This window comes from Prionailurus viverrinus, chromosome D4 (genome assembly GCF_022837055.1).
Source record: "Prionailurus viverrinus isolate Anna chromosome D4, UM_Priviv_1.0, whole genome shotgun sequence".
Taxonomy (NCBI): Eukaryota; Metazoa; Chordata; class Mammalia; order Carnivora; family Felidae; genus Prionailurus; species Prionailurus viverrinus.
In genome coordinates this window covers 13,184,472-13,205,000 of record NC_062573.1, presented here as the reverse complement: position 1 = coordinate 13,205,000, position 20,529 = coordinate 13,184,472, and the positions used below count along the sequence as shown (strand labels likewise).

The window sequence follows — 20,529 nt, the reverse complement described above, 5'->3', positions numbered from 1 at the left end:
GATGCTCAGTGACTTGTAGGAAGTGGAGCTGCAGCCATTTTGAACAGGGTTTGACATTTTCCAAATGTGCACACAAAGCCATCTTTCTCCCAGCTGTACAAAGGAGACTTCGCTAGTCTGAGGAGAGAGCAGAATGGCATGTTCCCACCAGAGAACATGCTTGTCCTCAGAAGGGCCGAACTCCAGCAAGGAGGCAGGAGGTGGAAGATAGTGTCAGGGATGGAGAGTTCAGGGTCGGGCTGGCTTTGAGCCTCAGCGGTCATGGCTTCTCTCCCCAGCTCTGGTTCGTCTACTTCGACCTGGAGAACTGTGTGCAGTTTTTGTCTGACCACATTCAAGAGATGAAGACTAGCCAAGAGGTAAGAGGCCTCAAGTGAAAAAACAAACACACAAAAATAAACCAGGAGGCCACCTTGCGTAGATTGCATTTCCTCAGTGTTGGAAAAATGCCTAAGGAAAAGTTACTTGGAAGGAAGAACACCCATGTGGAATCACTGGTTGTTTTTGCTTAGGGAATTATTACTTTTTAACTAGATTTCAATTAGTCTCCTTTTCAGCTAATTGCACTTTCTACATTTCCTAGAGTGAGCATATATATTTATTAATAATATAGCAATTAGATTAACAATAAATGGTAATAACAATACTACTAATAAAAGTTCTGGCAGTGGGAACCTTGGGGAAAGTACCAGGTATTTAGACGACTTTCCCATGTTCAAAATGCCTTCCTATCATTTGTGATCAGGGCGTTCTTGCTCTGATCTGACACATGAGGAAACCGAGGCTCTGAGAAGTCCTGTTGCTGCCTGAATGCAGTCATGGGGCCAGTTGGTGATGCCCAATTTGGAGCGCAGCCTTCCCGTCTCAGAGCCCTGTGCTCCTTCCCTGGGATCAGCCTTGCCTGGAGCCCTGGCAGTGCTGGCGGGGGGTCTTGAAGTCAGAATTGTGGTGGAGCCCGATCCCAGCCTACTTGTTCCTGTGTGGCTTTGGGCACGGCCTTTTTGCTGCACTTGACTCATCTGTAACATGTGGATAAAGATACCCATGACCCAGGGTGCTTTGAAAAGCAAATGAGAGCATGGAAAGAAAAATGCTTTCGAAGCTATTAAAGACCGTAGGGAACTTTGTAGGTAATTATCTGATATGTCGAATGTGGCTCAGTTCCAGATACTCCTGAGGTCAACATCTGAGTCTGTAGATGAATCCATCCGTCCTCTGTGGGGTCTGTACAGCTCAGGCAGTGACCCAACCTCCTACATACCACCCAACTCCGGACATCATCCAAGCCCTGTCTCTCTTTCTTCTGTAGTCCTTGCTGAGAAGCAGATTGAGCCAGCTGTGTGTTGTCATGGAAACCGGAGTGAGCCCCGAGACAGAAGAGGGGCCTGAGGACCTGTTGGAGGAAGCCCCTCTCCTGCCCGGCAGTCCTCATTCGGAGGAGAGGCCACTCCTGCAGACTGAGCTTCGCCAGCTCGTGCCTGAGGCTGAGCCAGAGGTAAGGGGCACTTGGGCCCATCAGGGCCACTGTCCCTCATGGTATTTGTGTGGAGTCTGTGTGGGGCCTCAAGTTGTAAATCCCAGGGAAGATGGCTTCACTGAGTAGGTAGAGGCCATACATATCTTTTAGCTTACTAGTTTTCAATATATGTTTTCCTTACTGTAGCATTTTTTTAAGTTTATTTTTTGAGAGAGAGAGAGAGCATGCGCACACAAGCGGGGGAGGGGCAGAGAGAGAGGCGAACCAAGGATCCAAAGGAGGCTCTGCGCTGACAGCAGAGAGCCTGATGCAGGGCTTGAACCTATGAACCATGAGATCATTACCTGAGCTGGAGTTAAGCTGGAGCTTAACCAACTGAGCCACCCAGGTGTCCCTCCTTACTCTAGCATTTGAAAAAATAATTTATAGGAATCATTTTCTGCTTACTGGGTTCCGCCCCCATCTTTTAATATCTTGGGTATTCTTTTTGGTAGCTCCACGGAATGTCTGGTTGTTGGATGTTGATCGGTTGGTCATAGCCTACCTAGCCATAAACATGTTAATGAGTATTCAGGTCATTTTTTAAATCTATTTTTCAATCAGTCTGGCATCTATCCATCCATTTACTTAAATTGCAGTTGGATGTGTAACTCTTATAGGCATCTCTCTTGAATTCCAGTGCCCCTAGCCCGAGTTCTATTGGGCCCTGCCACCCAAGCTGTCGGTTCAATATGACCAGAAATCTGATAGTGTGGTTTTCAGCTTGTGTCCTCCATGAGGTCGGACCCTGGACTGGCTGGGAGACATGCAGAGAGGGGTGACCTCAGGCATGCTGTGATGCAGGGAAGCACCTGAATTTTCTTTTCAGGGAAAGATTAAAGGTGCAAACCAGCCCAGACTTTCCCTTTTGCATCGGTGGGGAGTAGGGGGACTGGCAAATGGGACTCAAGAGAGAGAATGATAAATATATTAATGTCTTCACTTGAATCCCATTGACTTTTTTTAGAGCAGAAAAGATTGATAAGGTCATGTACTTTACTGTGGCATGCCTGGGTTTATATGACATAGCCTGTTAAATCTGATGGGTCTTTTAAATTATTTTTCCAAATTCATTCGAACCAGTAGTAATACAATTTCCTGTCATGAATATCAAGCGTGTATGCACATGTTTTTAAAGTAGCTACCTTTTGTAACTTGGCTAGGGAAAATATAATCAGTGCCCACGTCTCAGCATAGCCAGATAGACCATCATATTTCAATAGGAAACCAACGCCTGTGAAAGATAGGGAAATAGTTATAATCACCTCTTACATTTTAGCAGATTTCTTATTATGCATAAAACCCTTTAGCATACCCTGTGAGGCGTGGATTATGTTTCCTCTTCCTGGTCGGGTGAAATGGGCTTCCAAGAGGTCATCTGACCTGCCCCAGGTCACCGAGCAAGGGAGCATGTGGCAAAGCCAAGGGCAGAAGCCAGCCCTCCTAATTCTAAGTACAATTTTCTTGCCACGGTTCTTTGCTCCTTATGCTGTTGATTTTAGAGTAGATTGGCAAGGAGACCAATCTGAATTAGGGAGTGGCAGACTATTTGAGGTTTTCAGTATTTTCTAGCACCAAGGATGACTCAAAGGAAACACCAGGAACACTAGGTGGGGGGCTTTCTATCAATTAGTCCATTTAATCCTCACTCCAGCTCCCCCAAACAGGTGCTGTGATTTTCCCTCTTTTCCTGTTGAAGAAAAAGGCTCAGCAAGGCAAAGGACTTGTTCAGGGTCCATCGTCGGGGCCTAGGCTCAAATTCCCACTCAGTCCTTTTGATTTGAGAGCCTGTTCTTAATCACTAGCTCTACTGACACGAATAGCCTTGATGTGACTCATACCTTACTTTATTACATGCTGACCGCTCATGGAGATTGTGTAAGCCTTCAGTGTCGCACCTACAGGACCGAAGCATTTCTCCTGGAATCCCAGCTGCCAGTCCAATTAATGGAACTTTGGAGACAAATGTGTTAATAAGAGCATACGTTAAATCCAATTTTTTAAATTCTTTTTTTTCTTTTTTACTGTTTAAATTTTTTTCATTACAGAAAATATAAATAGATATAGATATAGATAAAGATACAGATATGGATATAGATATGGAAATAGATATAATAGAAAGTTTGCCCCCTTAACCATTTTTAAGCGTACGATTCAGGAGCCTTAAGTACATTCGTATTGTCATGTAACCAACACCGCCAAACATCTCCAGAACGTTTTCATTTTCCCCATCTGAAACTCCGTATCCACAAAATGAGAACTCCCCCTCTCCCCCCTTCCCCAGCCCCTGGAAATCACTGTGCTACTTTCTGTCTCTATGAATGCACTACTCTATATGCCTCATGTAAGTATTTGCCTTTATGTGATAAATCTGCTTTTTAAAAGCAAACTCTTCATATAGTAGGAGTACTTGTCTAAAGAAAGCCAGCAGGTGCCTTGTAGGAATTGAAGAATCCTGCCATCATGGGGATGATCCCCTAACCCCATCCTCATTTACTAGTGATTATCAAGTGCATTACTTTGACCTCATGCGTTTTATAGTCTCACCGACATTTGAAACTGGAACCAGTGTGTGTGTGTGTGTGTGTGTGTGTGTGTGTGTGTGTGTGTGTGATCGGTTGCTATGAATCAGTGGTAATGTCTCTAGTGCTTTGGCACTCCAGAGCTTTTTTGTTCAGGTAGGTCACCTACTTTGGAGGTAAGGAAGCTGAGGCTGCAGGAACCCCATGGGGTGAGCTGCAAAGCTGGGGTTCCAGACCAGGCCACGCATCTCCCAAGAGCCCCAGGTGAGGACCTGGCGGGGTTCTTCCTAGTGAGCATCACTGCTGGTCCAGGGGTGTGAGGACCACTTGGCTTTCCCCTCGTACATTAGATGCTTCCCTGTGGCCTTCACTCTGCTTCCCTGCCTCTTCCAGGAAATGGCCCAGCAGCTGTTGGCGGTATTTGGCGGCTACTATATCCGGCTCCTGGTGACCTCGCAGCTTCCCCAGGCAGTGGGGACACGACACACGGACTCGCCAAGGATTCCGTGCCCCTGCCAGCTCATAGAAGCCCACATCCTGGGTACTGGGTGCTGCCCATTCCTGGCCAGGTGACCTAGGGAGGAAGGTACTCCGCTTCCTGCGAGACTGAAGGTCCCCAGGAAGGCTCAGGAGCGCCAGGCGGCTGACGGTGAGCCCCAGGGGAGGAGAGAAGCATCTGGGAGCACTCGGAAGACTGTCAGTCATGTCAGAGCATGGGTATCGTGCTTGCTTCAGGACTCTGCACAGGAATACCTTTCCACGTCCCATGCTGACCCCTGGCCCTTTCAGAAGCTGATGGTTGCCAAGCTGGTCCCACTCCAAACCAGTCTCTATGCTGCTTAGAACCATGGGCATGGATGGAAGGCCTCTCCCATGCCCTTCATTGTCTGGAGAGCCCAGAAAATGTGAAGATGCCCCTACTGGGCCAACCATGTGTCCAGAGCTCAGTCTCAGGTGATGGTCCTGTCCTCAGCTCCTTCATGTCAGACAGGAAAACTGAACCTCAGAGAGGACTCTGCTCTTTGTAGCATTGTCTCGGGCCTCCAGAATTCCTAATCGGAAGGAAAGAAGTCAATTCTCAGAACGTTCTCCATTTGTAAGTTTCTCATGCCCTTTGTTTTATGACAAACAATGGCCTTGTGTTGTCTGCTAGCACACAGACTTCTAGGAGGCAGAAGAGAGAAACCAGCGGCACGTAACCGATAATGAGACTGTTTGGGAAAGATTGATTCTGTCTGATTTGGGGATGTATTTCGTTTAAAGGCATGCATGCCTGTGGTTGTGGTTTTATACTCCAGACCGAGAGCAGCAGTCCTGTTTTCTGACGCTAATCTGTCACTCATGACGTTCCATGAAGAGGTCAGGGGTTTTCAGGTTCTCGGCTCCTGAGCAAGTTTGAAGACCAATTATTCCATAGGCCCAAATCCAAAAGGCCTGGCCTGGCATTTAAGGGCTCCCTAGCCTGCAGGACCCAGCCCTCATCTGTGATTTTGGCTTCATCTCCCACAAAACTTCTTCATAAGTTGAAACTCTTTCCTGGACTAATGTACCTACTCGATCTCATCCTTTGAACTCCTATGCATGCTTCAAAGCCCAGCTTTACTTACCTCTCCTTCAGGAAGCCTTTCAACATAGAACATGCCCTGCTTCTCTGCCTCCTTTAAATTCTTAATGTAGCTGCTACCTTTATTGATGTTTTACGTTATCAATTCTGTTTTCCTGTGCACATGCACATTTTTCTAGTTAGACTCAATTTCTGAAGGACAAAATTCTCACCTTATAATTTCTGTGCATGGCCTAGACCTGCTAAGGGGAAAACAGACCAACCCAGTGGATTGAGGGCTTTGTCATCTCTAGAGTAGCCTTTGCAGATTGCTCTCTATGCTCAGTTGAATGAGGTTGGCACAGACCTGGGTTCTGGTCCTGCTGCTGACATTTCTAGCTGTGTGACTTTTGGCCAGTCCTCAGTTTACTCATCTTTATATAAATGAATACATAATGGGTAGTTGGATGATTCTTAGCTTCCCTTCCAAAGCTGAAGTTCTGGCTTTTTCTGTTCCAGTCTAGCCCTTGGCCTATCTGTTATGCCTTTATCCACATGTAGAAGGGTCCTCCAGCCTTACGTGACTGAGGTGTCCCAGACCTGTCGGACCTGCAGACGGAACACTGGCCTAGTTAGCAGGAGACCTGGATTCTCGTCCCAGATATGCTGCTTCCTTAGAAGCATGACCTTGGCCAGGTCACGTAACCTCTCTTGAGTGTCCGTTTACTTCTTTCTAAATGGATCTGGTGAACACGAAATGTAATCCTGTGGGTGACTTACTGTGTAAGAGGCCAGTCTGACTGTTTGCTTTCTCTGGGCCCAGAGAAGACAAATCGAGTACACAGACCCACCCCGGGAAATGGCTACCTTAGGCATTTCTCTTTAGCCAGCTCTCAGGGCCGCTGTGCTCCATCAGAGTAATTCATGAAGGCAGTCGCTGTCTCGCTCCCCTGCCACAGAAGGAATGTGGGCTGTGAATGGGCTCCGTAGAAGCCCGTATATATCATCCAACCGGAAACCCTGGTAAGTATAGTAACAGAATAAACATGTCTGTGTTAAATGACGAAAGGCTAATGTCCAGATGCTCCTTGAGGTGTTCTTCCCTGCCTTTTCCCGAGTTGCTGGTGGTCTCACCTAGTGGGCAGAGCATTCACGTGTGCCCCCCCCACAGGCGCTTTCTTTGCCTTCGCCACTGGCTCTCCTCCTTTAGAAAATTCTGTGATCTCTGTCTTGGCTACTTCACAGGGTCGTGCGAAGCTCAGAACCCATACCTGGACACGCACCCTGCTTTAAGGCTCTGTGTTGAGGACGGGCACGGAGACAGTGCAGATGGTGGGTGCGGAGGGAGGGGCTCAGAGCCTGGATTCTGGAGTTCCTCAGATCCAGGTTCCGCTCCTCGGAGCACCGTCCCTTGCCACCCTGGGGTGTCACTCCTCGTGCATGGAATGAGGATTTAGCATACGCAACCGGCAGGTATTGTGAAAATGAGATAATATAAAGAATGGAAAGTGCTTGCAACTTCGAGCTACAAGCTTGAGTCAGAGCACAATAAATTGTTGCTGGTTTTTTTTGTTTTGTTTTGTTTTTTTGATCTCTCATTATGGCTTCTACACCGTAGGAGCCCAGTGTACGTGTTTGCTGATGTAGTAGGTCATTAACAGTTTACGTCGATTCAGTCTGCCTCAGACGGCATTACTCCAGCACCACGGGGTGTGTTTATGGGAATAAAGATTCTAGTCAAACCTCTCTGAAATTCAGTTCCTGGAGACAGTGTGGCAGGGAGGTTAAGAGCAAGCTGGTCACTTTGGGCCAGATGGTTACCCTCTCTTTTCCTGCTGTACCTCCATTTCTTCACCCATAAGGGGGTGTGTGATGATAACGGGGGTTAGCTGAGGCGTTGCATGGGAAGTACAAGGTCTGGTCTGTCGTAAGGTCCAAAGCCAGGGCTCCGTCGACGACAGCATTTCTCAGCCGCTCCGTGCTGTTTGCTAGCTGAGTCCATTTGTGCAGGCTTTGACCTGTGTTGTTCACATCTGTATCCTTACTGACTGGGGTTGGTTTGTCTGTCAGTGACCAAGAGTGGCAAACCTCCAACTATGATTATGCATCTTCTGTTTTTCCTTTTACTTCTGACACATTTTTGTATTGCGTAGTTTTGATATAATTCACGTAGCAGAAAACGTACCACTTTAAAGTGTACAGTTCAGTGGTTTTCAGTGTATTCGTAGGATTGCATGACCTTTACCGCTGTTTAATTGTAGACCACTTTCATAACCTTTCCCCCTCCCCCGCAAAAAACCCCATCCCCATTAGCAATCACTCTCGATCCCCCCACTCTCCTCAGCCCTGACAACCACTGACCTGCTTTCTGTCTCTGGATTTTCCCCTTCTGGACATTTTATGTAAACGGAATCCTACAGTATGTGGCCTTTTGTGTCTGGCTTTTCTAACATTAGCACAATATTTTCAAGATTCATCCATGTTGGAGCACATATCATGATTTTGTTTTTTAGTATTAATGATCAACTCCTTATTATTCCAGAATAATATTTCATGACATGGATGTATCCCATTCTGTTTATATTTCTTCAGCTGGGTTGTTTCTACTTTTTGGTTTTGTGAATGATGCTGCTATGAACAATTACATACACGTCTTTGTGTGAACGTATCTCTTAGTTCACTTCCGACAAGTTTTGCTCTATTATGACATGCACACGAATACAGAATTGTTAAAACTTCCAGATGGGTTGAAACCCTTTCATCTTTATGGAATGTCTCTTCTTATCTCTATTAGATTATTGCCTTAAAATCTACTTTGATACATTAGCTTTCTTTGGATTAGTGATTACCCAGTATATCTTTGTTCAGATTTTTACTTTCAACTTATCTACATCTCTGTATTGAAGGTGCCCCTCTTATGGGCATGTGTGATTAAAAAAAAATCTGGGGGCTCCTGGGTGGCTCAGTTGGTTTGGCATCCGACTTCAGCTTAGGTCAGAGCCTGGAACCTGCTTCAGATTCTGTGTCTCCCTCTCTCTGCCCCTCCCCTGCTTGCATGCATGCTCTCTCTCTCTCAAAACTAAATAAACATTACAAAATTAAGAAAAAAAATCTGTTTTCTGCTTTTTAACTGGAGCATTTCCTATGCTATGTCTAATGCATTTGCTGATGTGTTAGATCTGGGCTTACTGGTACCATTTTATGGTTTATTTTCCATTGGTTCTTTTTTTTTCTGTTTTTTTTTTCTCTTTTTTTCTGTCTCCTTTTGCATTGAGATTTTTTTCTTTCATAATCTCTCCTCTAGTAGCCTAGGACGTATGTATTCTGTGCTTTGAGTGGTCACTGCAGTTAGGCATGTGTCCTTGACTTATTCGAGTCCAAGAGAGTACTTTTGCCACTTTCTGGACAATCCAAAGACCTTAGAACCCTTTCGCCATTCTGCCTCTTGTGCATTTCAATTCTCTCTGTATTTTATTTTGTTTTAAAGTTTTATTTAAGTAATCTCTACACCCCATGTGGGGCTCGAACCCATGACCCCGAGACCAAGAGTCACAGAACACACTCCTCTGACTGAACTGGCCCTTCTCTCTATTTTAAACCACAACAGGCATTATTTTTTTAATTTGTTTTAATGCTTATTTATTAATTTTTTTTTTTTTTTGAGAGAGACAGAGTATAAGCAGGGGAGGGGCAGAGAGAGAGGGAGACACAGAATCTGAAGCAGGTTCCAGGCGCTGAGCTGTGAACACAGAGCCTATTGCAGGGCTCGAATGCACAAAGCATGAGATCATGACCTGAGCCAAAGTTGGATGCGTAACCAACTGAGCCACCCAGGCACCCCCACAACAGGCATTATTATCAGTGCTTTATGCAGCCAGTATTCATTTAGATCTATCTATACTTCGATCTATCTACACGTATACGTTCTATTATTCTTTATTTGTTACCTCTTTATTACTTTTTGTGTCTGCCTGCATCTCTGCACATTTACCTGTGAATATTCCCTTTTTCCTGGAACTAACCTTTGGCATTTCCTTTAGTATAGCATAGTACCAAGCACATTTGGAGGTACCGTTAGTATTTTCCTTCCAAGACCAATCCTCTGGTGACGGATGGAGCTTTTGTTGGCCGGAAAGCCTCTGTGTTGTTTTGAATTCTGAAAGGTGTTTTTGGTCTGTCAAGAATCCTAGGGCACTACAGTTAATTTTCTTTAAAACTTTGGAAGGCATCCTTGGCTTTCATTGTTTTCTGTTTGCAGAGTCAGCTCTCAGTCCCTTGGCTGTGATGGCTATGTCTCTGCTGTGGGCTTGCGGTGTGTGTGTTGATGCCTCCTGGTGTCGCTTCCTTTATGCTTCTCCTGCTGGGAGGCTCCCAGTGCCTCTTGAATCTGCGACACAAGGCTTCCTTCAATGTAGCCTCCAGCCTCCTCTCTCCCCTCTCCTTCTGAGGCTCTAACGACAGGCTTGCGAACACCTTTTCGCTGCATTTTTGTGGCTCTCTGTGTTTCGTGTTCTTCTGGCTCTTCCTGATTCAGTCTGAAGGTTCCCTACACATTCTGCTTCATGACTCTTGCCCTTATTTGTGTCTAGTTGATTGTTAATCCTCTCCACAGAGTTCTTAATTTCAGCCCCAGTCCTAAAAATTTTTAATTGACTTTTTAAAATACAGGTTACAGTTTTCAGCTGAAACGATCCATTTTCCTGTCATCACTTTTCTGAAGTGGATGTTTGCTGACTCCAGTTTCTGGTTCTTCTGTTAGATTGGTTTTCTTTTGCTTTTCGGTCAGTTGGGCTTCTGGTATTCTTGGTGTTTTTGGATTGAATATTAGACTTTTTTTGACAAATGAACAGCTGAAGAGATGTACAAGACTCTGGATATTCCTTTATTTTAATAAAATTTTTTAATGTTTATTTTTGAGAGAGAGAGAGAGAGAGAGAGCGCACATGAGCAGGGGAGGGGCAGAGAGAGAGGGAGACACAGAATCCAAAGCAGGCTCCAGGCTCCGAGGTGTCAACACAGAGCCCGACGCGGGGCTTGAACTCAGGAACCGTGAGATCATGACTTGAGCTGGAGTCAGATTCTTAACCGACTGAGCCACCCAAGTGCCCCCACTCTGGATATTACTTTAGACAGGATTTACTTTTGCTTCTGAGAAAAGTAGGGGTGGGATAGATTTGACTCTGGGTTTCAGTCCTAGTGAGGCCTGGTCCATTTCTGGTTAGCCCTGACTTCCTCTTCAGGGATTTTAACTGAAAACCTGTTCAAAAAACAAAAAACAAACTTTTTGAAACCAGGACTCCTCCTGTGGGATGAATCCCTCCTTCAGGGTGAGCCCTCAACTTCTGATTTTTGTTGCCCCAAGCTGTGAGTCTGCTAAAAGCCCCCACCCCCCCCTCAGTTTTTCAGCCTCTTTGACCCTGCTTAGGAATTGGCAGGTGCCTTGAGAAGGTCAGGAGACCTCAATGTCCCTTTCAACTCTCTGCACTCTCTGATGCATTCAAACAGATTTAAGAAAAAAAAAACCCAACAAACTACAGCTTTTTAAACTGCTCTCAGCAGGAGGATCATTCTGATACAATCTAGTCTGCCATAGTTAGAGGGAAATTCCAGCTGTGGCCTCTGTTAATTTTCTTATTGTTATTGTTCGAAAATCCTTCAAAGAAAGATCTTACCCTGAGGCCAAAAACCCTTTGGCAAACTCATAAGATGTAAGCCTCTTCCCATCCCTCTGTGAAGTGGCTTCCAACTGAACTGAAGCAGGAAGTGACATTTAAGGAGCATCTTTTACGTGCAAAGCACCTGTTATGTCTGCTGCAGGAAATGGTTCCAGCACATTAGGAATGTGGGGTTCTCTGGGGAAGGAGAGTGGGACCTTGGCATGGGAGGTAGTGAGGAATGCATAGGATAAGAAGGATCTGGGTCAGAGGATGGGTCCAGGGCATGGAGCAGGGTGACAACCGGCAGCAGAAGAGGACCAAGGATAAAGAAGCCACGGGGAAGTGTCCTTTCCCTTCACCTGACAGATGCTCCTGGTGGGGGGGGGGGAGGCCCTGAGTCAAAGAGGCGCTACAGCCTAGCGAACTGATCATGCACACACGATTAGCAAGCCCTCTTGCTTCCTTCCAGCCGTTGTTCCTTTACCCTTTTCTGCTACATATTTCCAACCTCCTTCTGGATATGGCCACCCAAACATCCCATGGGCTCCTCCAACTTGGCACAGCCCAAGAGGAAATGATCTGTGTGCTGTCAGCTTGGCCTCAGGACCACCTCCCTTCTCAGCTCTGGGTGTGGCAGAAGAAATCAAGAACCTCCTTTCCCAGAATCTTCTCTGTATGGTTGTGAGTTAGGAACCGGCCAGCTTTGCCTGAGAAATCTGTAAGTCGGGGCTCTGGTCTCTATCCCAGTGTTGCCATCCTAGCTCATGCCTGTATTACTGGCTGTCCTGACCTCCTCGGCGGCCTCTTCTTACGTGTTTGTGTCACTCAGGATCCAATCAGAAGGCAAAAGCCACATGGTAATTTGACTATGGGAAGTTTAACATAAAGAATTATTAAGTATAACAAGGAATTTGAATCATGGATTGGAAGTAAGAAGTAAAGAGACTGTAAAGAATACAGGAAGAGCATGCGGCGCCTGGGTGGCTCAGTTGGTTGAGCGTCCGACTTCGGCTCAGGTCATGATCTTGCAATTTGTGAGTTTGAGCCCCATGTCGGGCTCTGTGCTGACAGCTCGGAGCTCAGAGCCTGGAACCTGCTTTGGATTCTGTGTCTCCTTCGCTCTCTGCCCCTCCCCTACTTGCGCTCTGTCTCTATCAAAAATAAAGTCTAAAAAGAATTAAAAAAAAAAATACAGGAAGAGCACCACATGTAAGGAGCAGTCATTACCCCTAGGGCTGAGATAGAGCCCCTCAAGGAAGATCTCTCTATGCCCCATCCCCAGCTGAAATCTGGATTTTGTAGGGAAGGACATGGCCATGGCTCACTGGATGCAGAGAAATCTCTTGAGATGCCGTGTTGATGGGATGTTCTAGAAATCTGCACTTTAAGGTGCCAGGGAAAGCTATCTCAGAGATGGAGGCACTTCCCAGTTTGATGGTGGGCACTGGGAGAAGCTGTTGGCTGCTAAGTACTGCTTACTACCATGCAGGATCCAGGTGCTGGAAAGTTGTCTACACTGCAGGAACCTGATTTGGAGAAGTTTCTGCGTGGCAGGAACTGGTGCTTGAGAAGCCGTGTGCACTGCCAGAGCCAGATAATTAGAGGAACTTCTTGGGCTGTGGGATCCTGCTACCATGAGCTCACCAGAACCAGGAAGGAAAGCCGTTCTTCCTCCAGTGTCTCCAGCACCCCCTACTGACAAAGTGTAACATTACACCAGCTGCCAAGGGGGAAAGATTTAAAGGGTCCATTTTTGAAGAGTAGTCAATGAATAGTCAATTTGGAGCAATAAATGAGTGTCACTCTCCTATCGTTGTGAAGGGCAGCATAACTGGTTGGTTAAGAGTGTCACCTCTGGAATCAGGCTTCCTGGGTTCAAGTCCCAGCTCTGCCACTGGTATTAGTATAACCTTCAGAGATGTATAAGCTCTCCGTGTCTCAGTTTCCTACTTTGTAAGACCAAGGTAGTAACTGTACTAACCTTGTTGGGTTATTATGCTAAATGAGTTGATATTTATAAAGCACTTAGAAGAGTAAGCGATATACCGGAATTTACACACTCCTTCAAACTGCACATCCTCTCAATTGTAGCCAGAATGGGCTTCTCATCATAGGTATAAGTGTTAGTCGACAGTACTATGGCATAAGACATCATTTTTCTTTCTTCCTCTCCTTTCTGAGGTCAGGGATGACACAGGGAGTGCTAGGAGGAGAAGTTGTCTTCTTAACAACTCACCATGTTCACCTTGCAAACACTGGAAATCGGGCTATGTTGTTTTGGTTGCCTGAAACTCACCTGGGCCCTCCCCATCACCTTCAGGATAGGGTCCAACCTACTCTCCTAGAATATAACACTTTTAATGACCCTCTGCACCCCTCACCTCCCATCACACTCTGAGTCAGGTTTTTATGTTAGTCATTCCAAACATTAGCATTTGCCATCCTCACACCCCTCCCACGTTGTGCCTCTGTTTTCCAACTTTACTTATTTTGTTCCCCCTTCTGGAATACCATTTCCCCTCCTGTTTCCTCAGCCAATTCCCTTTCAACACTCAGAAAACTCCAGCAAACATCTCTTCCAGGAAGCCTTCCCCAAAGCCCCAAGTTGGCTGCAAAATACTTCCCATTCTCTTGCTCCCCCAAGTTGTCCTATTATGTTGGAGTGATACGTTTCTGTGCCTGGTTCCCTGGCTAAAGTTGAAGCCACCTGGGATCTCCTGCATATTATCATGTTTTCATGCTCTGCATTTTATTTTATTAAACTTTTTTTTTAAGTTTATTTCAAGAGAGTTGGAGAGGGGCAGAGAGAGGGAGAGAAAGAGAATCCCAAGCAGGCTCCACGCTGTCAGCACAGAGCCTGATGTAGGGCTCGAACCCGTGAATTGTGAGATCATGACCTGAGCTGAAATCAAGAGTCGGACACTTAACCGACTGAGCCACCCAGGCCCCCCTACATGCTCTTCTTTTTAGCAAACAGCTCTGTATACCTGCGCCGGCTGCACATTCCATCCCCCTAGGGCTGCTGTTCGCAGAGTTTTGCACAACCTCCCCACTGGTCACTGTGGCCCTGAGCACCAAATGGAGTCACCCAATAGATGAGCAGAATTGTGCCCTCAAGCTCTAGGCATTTCTTACAGAATCCTTTTATAGCCACCTGTTACACTCACCAGCCTCTCCGAAGCACTTCCTCATTAGGTTGGTTAGGAGTGACCGAGAAGGCTTTAGAAGGATTAAACCACATTTCTCTATAAGCGATGCCGGGTTCTAATTGCTCCACATGCAAGGGAATCTCAGAAGCAGGGCTGGGGGAAGGGAAAAGAAGAGGGACCCAGTCCTGTGATGCAACCAAGGACTTTTAATTGGAGGCAGCTCCTCCCGCCGTGGCCAGAGCACCTCTTGCTGGTGGCACAGGGGTGGCTCAGATGGTTTCTTCTCCAGGGGAGTTTCTGAACCCATCTTCATAGCTCCTGCTCACCACCCTATTCGGGAGACGCTCGGGCAGCCGCACAGCATGGGGGCTGCTGACTAGAATGCTCAGGGTCTCCCAATAGTGCAAGTTTTCAGTGCCCAAATATTGGAGAAGTGATGTGGGTGTCTCTTTTTCAAACCATTTGTGCGAGGATCCGTGTTCAGATCTGAAAGAGTGAAGGAAAATGTTTGTCCTTGGTAAAGGGTTTGAATTACACATGAATAAACAGTCTTGGTCACATCCCACGTGGGGACTGCTCGTATTATTAAATGGCTTGAAAACAATTCTGGCTTGAGCTAAAAATAACCCCACACTGGGTCAAGCGATCGAGATTTTATAGTTTACTTGTTACATCAGCAAAGCCTTGCTGGTCCTGACCACAACACATACACAGTTACCGCCTCTGGAGAGCCTTCTCCGCGTGGGGCCATGTTCTAGGCACTTACGTGTGCCTCCCCAATAACCTGAGAAGTAGGTAATGTACCAACATTATCCCTGTTTTATAAAGAAACAGAGAGAGGTTCGACGACATGCTCAAGCTTAGTAAGTGGTTGAGGCAGAATTTAACGCGTATGTAGGACACAAGCCAGGGATCTTAACTACTATCTGGTATCTAATAAATAATATAGTCATTAGGCTAAATTGTTACAGGCTTGGGTAACTAGTCCCACACCCCCGAAAGGCTTGAAAGAAATCTGAGGTGTGCCAGCAGAGGGTGGCTGGGGATACTGAAATCCAGAGAGGGGACTCCCAACATTCTTGCCAACTACACACACCCATGCCTGGGACCTACTGAAGAGCTGTGGCTGGTGCTTCTGGGATATTCTTGGACTATTAGGTGAGTCAACAGTGGAAGAAGGCCCCTCATTGGCCTGGAAGCAGCAACAGAAGATCTTTGATGCCATGTTTTGGTGGGTCATGGGAAGAGGAAAGGGCATTGGGGCATCTGGCCCTGTAGCCTCAATCCCAGAAGCCCATTGTTATTTCAGCAGTGGGTCATACTGGGCCAGCCTCTCCCAACGTATCACGCCCCTTCCCCTCCCAAACCTCTCATAGCTCCCTGTGGCTGGCACGTCCAGGCCCACCTATGTGGACCTACCTCTGACTAGGTCTTCTTCCATTCAAAGTTCTCTCACCCATGGAAAGACGTTGGAGCCTCTACTCTGCCAGTCTTTACCTGCAGGGGTACCTCGTTGAATCAGCAGATCAGCTGATAACACAGCTCCACCTTTCTGTGTGGCTTTAGGCTCATCTGTTCCGGACCTAGGCTCCCATCTGACAGGTAGCGGTAGGGCTGTACCGTGTCTCCAAGGATCAGACTTCCAGGTCTGATGACTCAAGGTTGTGCATCCTTATCTTTCTTATTCCCAAACTTCTTTGTCTTTTCCAGGCCTCTTCCCAGCTCCTGTTCTCATTTCCCTTTCCCTGTGGCCAAAGCCCTACTCTGGGAATTTCCATCATGGCGGCAGTATTCCCTCAGTGCACACTGGGTTCACTCCAGGGCATCGTCCTTGGGCACTGGCTTCCCCCTCTCCCGGCCACCACCGTGTCTCACCTGGATCACTGCGATGGCCTCCTAACTGGTCTCCCTGCTTCTTCCACCCTCGTCTTCATTGGTGTCAGCACAGCAGAATCCTCTTATGATGTAAGTCACATCACGTCACACCTCTGCTTGGAGTCCTGGTGCCCTATCATGCAGAAGAGAAGCCAAAGTCTTTCTCTGGGCATCCCCTGAAAAAAATCTGTAATCTCAGCACTACCTTTGCCCATCCCTCCCCTGCTGTCTCCTCCCACCCTCCCCTTCACTCTGTTCCAAGCAGACAGAACAAGGCTGCCCTTGCCTGCGCTTTCTGCCTGGGATGCTCTTCCCTGGAGATTCAGGGAACTCCTCCCTCCCCTCCGTTAAGGCTTTGTGTGAAGGTCAGCTTTTCTTGTGAGGCATTCCCCCCCCTCCCTATTTAGGCCTCTCCCTCTATTTAATTCTCCCTATTTATTCCCTCTACCACTCAATTCCCAGTTTACAGGACTGTCCCTCCCCCAGTCCTCCCTCTTCCCCATCCCACCTCCTTCTTCTCCATAGCCCTTGTCTCAGAGCACACCCCGGAGTTTATTTGCAATTTTCCTGCTGTGGAACACACGGAGGCAGGGGGTCAGCCTCTTGGGTTCACTGCTGGGTCCCCAGTGCCGGATGCCAAGCGTGCAGTTAATAAACAGTTGTGGGATGGCTGGACGAACCTGTACTTTGGTTGAACTTTGGTCCTGCATATGAGCAGATGCTGTCACCGCCCCAGGAGTGAGATAAGCCACTATTCCAGGGACACGAAGGCTGGTGAGACACTGTTGGTGTCTCACTGCTGATGAGACACCGTCAAGCTGACTGATGGCTTTAAGAACAATGGATAGGTTTGCTTTTGACTGCTGATGGGGCCATCTCCCTTCCCCACCCTTTTCAACCCAAACCTATTTCCTTTCCTTTCGTGTCCTATATTCACTTTGGGTCTGGAGTCAGAGTTGGCGAACCCCTTCTCCTCCTGGCCCCTGCCTCCCTTTCTCTACCCATTCAGCCATTCATCAAGGCATTATGATTCTACCTTGTAAACATCTCCTCCACCTGCCACCCTCCAGCCCCTGCCCTCGGCCACCCCCCTGGCCACAACTTCCCTGCTGGCCCCTGACTCACTTGCAGGCCCATCTGCCTGCAATCCCATCACCATGCTGTGCCTCAAACCCTCAGCGGCTCCCTGTTGTTCTGCTGAAAACTGCTTGGTAGTCTGGCCCTGCCAGCTTTGCCAGCCTCATTCCCTCCCAGCCTTACGTGTTGCCCTCTGGCCGCAGGAGCTGCCAGCAGAGCCCCAAACTTGCTCTCATTGTGTTACCACCATGCGTTTGTGCCAACCGTCTCCCCCACCCCCATGTTCTCACTCCCTCACCCTTCACACTGGAGACTCAGCTCAGGGACTGCTCCTTCCGGGAGGCCATCCCTTACACCTGGGAGGAATTAGGGGCCTCTCTAGTGGTCCCACACTGGGTCATGGCCAGTGCCTGGCATTGCACAGCATCTACCTAACCCTATCACAGGTGCTCGATAAATATTTGTTGAGCAATATTTCACAGCCTGCCTATGATCTGCCTATGTGAGAGTCCACTCCATAGTCTGGGTCATTCCAATCTGTGATTTAAAAAAATTGTTCAGCATGTTTTTATTGAGGACCACTGGTGCCAGGCACTAAGTGAGGGATCTGGCAGTGAACATGAATGAGAGATTCCTGGTCTCAAGGAGACAGGGATGGGTCCAATTCACCTTCGGACCCCAGCAGTGAGCACAGGGATTTGCACAGAGTAGGTTCTCTCTCAATGTCACCTGAGTAAATACACAAGCCCTCTCTCTGACTGTTGGGCAGCAATGGACACAATATCATCCCTATGCTCCCTTCCACTAACAGGTGTTTTACTCCCTGCTCATAGAAATGGATAGAAACATCCCGATTCTATACTTCCCTCCTTCTCCCCGGTGACTTCAATCTTGGAAATTAACAGGGTAAGAGAGACAGCCACGGTGTCAAGGGCACACTGACCTTCACCGAACTTCTTGGGCAGGTCCTTGGACATCTCTGAGCTCATTTAGCTTTTCAGATGGTGGAGCTGAGCCCCAGAAAGGTGACTCCCAGGTCTTATGGCCAAGAGGAGCAGCCGGGATTGTAACGCAGTTTTGTCTGGTACCCGAGCCTCTGCTGTCCAGGGCCTCACCCTACAGGCACTTCCAGGGGCAGAGAGATGTTCAGAAACACCTTCTGCTCCTCAGAGAGTTGATGGCAGGTGGTTTTGAAATGGAACGACCGCCAAGAAGCTTGGCAGAGCAGCGCAGAAATTAAGAGCATACATTGTTAGTACTTAGACAACTTGGGATGTAATTCTTGTTGCACCATGATGGGTTATTTAGAGCAACGTAAAGTCTGTGAACCTCAGTTTTTCTCTCTGTAAAGTGGGGATGGAAAAACCTACCCCAGAATGCTGTGTGAGGGTTGGGTGGCATAAAGATGTGAGGTGCTTATCGCGGTGTCTGCCACATGGTAAGTGCCTAAAAACGTGATTAAGGGTGATGTAGGAGAGACGCTGGCTGGGGCGAGGTGGATGTGGTGTTTCTTGCACTACCAGCACTTACCTCTAGATGGAGGCAGGAGCCAAAGAAAAAGCCCTTGGGTTATGCCCAGTGGGCTGTGAGCCTCAGGTCTCCAGTGACCCACAGCACTTGGACCAGAACAAGAAAGACCCAGCGAGGTCAAACAGGAAGGCTTCTGGAGCTGGAGGAGCCCTTAGGGGTCAGTCGGCACAGGTGGGGAGACTGGGGCCCAGAGACAGAAACAGTGGAGTCGAGGCAAATTAGGGGTAATGTCTGCTTCTTATAGCAAAGGTGTCCAGGAGTGATGGAGACATTGTCCCTTTAAGTACAGAAAAAATACTCCGTCCTGCTTTGAGGTCTGACATTTGAGGCTCACTCACCTGTAACTGGTAGAGAAGAGAGGAGGCTGTGATGTCACAGAACCAGGGAAGCAGAGAATGTTGGGGGTTTGCCTGGACCACGATGTCAGGGAGGAGGGGGGAGGTCTGCTGACCCTTTCTCCAGTAGTCTGTCCTTCCCTCTGTGATGATTCCATACTCTCCACCATGCCCATCAGATCGGCTGGGATGGTTCTGCTTCATGTGTCTCTTATCCTTCTTGGAATAGTATGTTAGCTGGGCATGTTCTTCTCAGGGTTGGAGGGGGAGGTTTCCTAGACACTTAAACTAGTGAGTGAAAATTTGATTAGCAATGAGCTGTTCAGAGTCTCTCCCCAAATGACTTACTCATTCCAAAGGGGAAAATAGTAATTTGCAGTGGAGAAGCCTGGCAGCAAATACCAGCTTAACCAAGTGATCTGATTACTGTCACCAATGGCAGGACCTACCTACATCATGTGTCCCCTCATATGATGCACTGGGGAGGATACAGTGTTGCTTCTCTGCTCTTCCTGCCAAAAAAAAAAAAAAAAGCAAAATTGGAATCATAAGATAAACACAAATTGAGGGACACCTTATGAGACAGTTGTGCCTGTATGCTTCAGAAACGGGAAGCTCATGAAGATAAAGACAGAACCGTTCCAGATTAAAAATACACTCAAGGGACGTGACAATGACGTGTGACTCGCGATGTCAGATTCGATCCTGCACTTGGCAAGAAAGCAGCTGGAAGACATTTTCGGGACAATTGATGATACTAGTGTATCAATATTGAGTTTCTTGTTTCTAGCAACTGTCCTGAAGTTACCTAAGAGAACATCCTTGTTCTTAGGAAACACAACAGGGAGGTGTTCAGGAATAACGGGATTCCTGTCAGATGGCTCAGAAAACACAGGGAGAGAGAGAGAAAAGAAATGACAGAGAAAATGGTGGGGGTTTACACAATTGTTGAGTCTGGGTAAAAGGTAACTAGGAGTTCTTTGTTCTGCAACTTTCAGTAAGTTCAAGATGGTTTCAAAATGAAAAAAAAAAAAAAAGCTACCCATAAGGTTTAAGTTTTTTGTTTTAGGTTAGGGAGACAGGATAATACATGTAAAACCAGTGAGGCATTTGGAAGATGCTCCCCGTAAGGAGGAGGGGAAAAGAGAGATACAGTCCTGCGATATCACCAAGGGCTTTAATTGGAAACAGCTCCCTCCACAGTGGCTTTTTCAGGAGCTGGAGTGACTCCTGCTGGTGGCACAGGGGTGGCTCAGACGTCTTCTCCTCCCGGGGGAGTTTCTGAATCCGTCTTCATGGCCCCTGCTCACTGCCTCTTCCTTCCG

The 20,529-nt window shown here is 47.3% G+C and overlaps 1 protein-coding gene and 1 long non-coding RNA gene across 7 annotated transcripts in view; one reads left to right on the top strand and one right to left on the bottom strand.

Annotated features, from left to right (window-relative positions):
- The window catches only part of TMEM268 (transmembrane protein 268), a 34,934-nt gene extending 26,355 nt beyond the window's left edge, over positions 1-8,579 (top strand). For all 4 annotated transcript variants that reach the window (XM_047829990.1, XM_047829987.1, XM_047829986.1 and 1 more), the window contains 3 exons: positions 279-359; positions 1,310-1,495; positions 4,432-8,579. In XM_047829990.1, coding sequence (XP_047685946.1) covers positions 279-359; positions 1,310-1,495; positions 4,432-4,611 — 447 coding nt within the window. In that variant the 3' untranslated portion in view covers positions 4,612-8,579. The remainder of the gene's footprint in view (positions 1-278; positions 360-1,309; positions 1,496-4,431) is intronic.
- A 1,997-nt stretch (positions 8,580-10,576) lies between these two features.
- Positions 10,577-20,520, bottom strand: LOC125150727 (uncharacterized). 3 transcript variants are annotated; one of them, XR_007146455.1, is made up of 8 exons: positions 19,654-20,520; positions 19,321-19,492; positions 19,208-19,213; positions 18,283-18,464; positions 16,943-17,091; positions 16,263-16,395; positions 14,406-14,873; positions 10,577-10,838 (listed from the first exon to the last, which is right to left on the bottom strand). It is a non-coding gene; the product is annotated as an uncharacterized LOC125150727 (long non-coding RNA). The 3 variants fall into 3 exon arrangements; XR_007146454.1 differs by having other exon boundaries at positions 19,208-19,492; XR_007146456.1 differs by having other exon boundaries at positions 18,283-19,213.
- Positions 20,521-20,529: the final 9 nt, after the last annotated feature.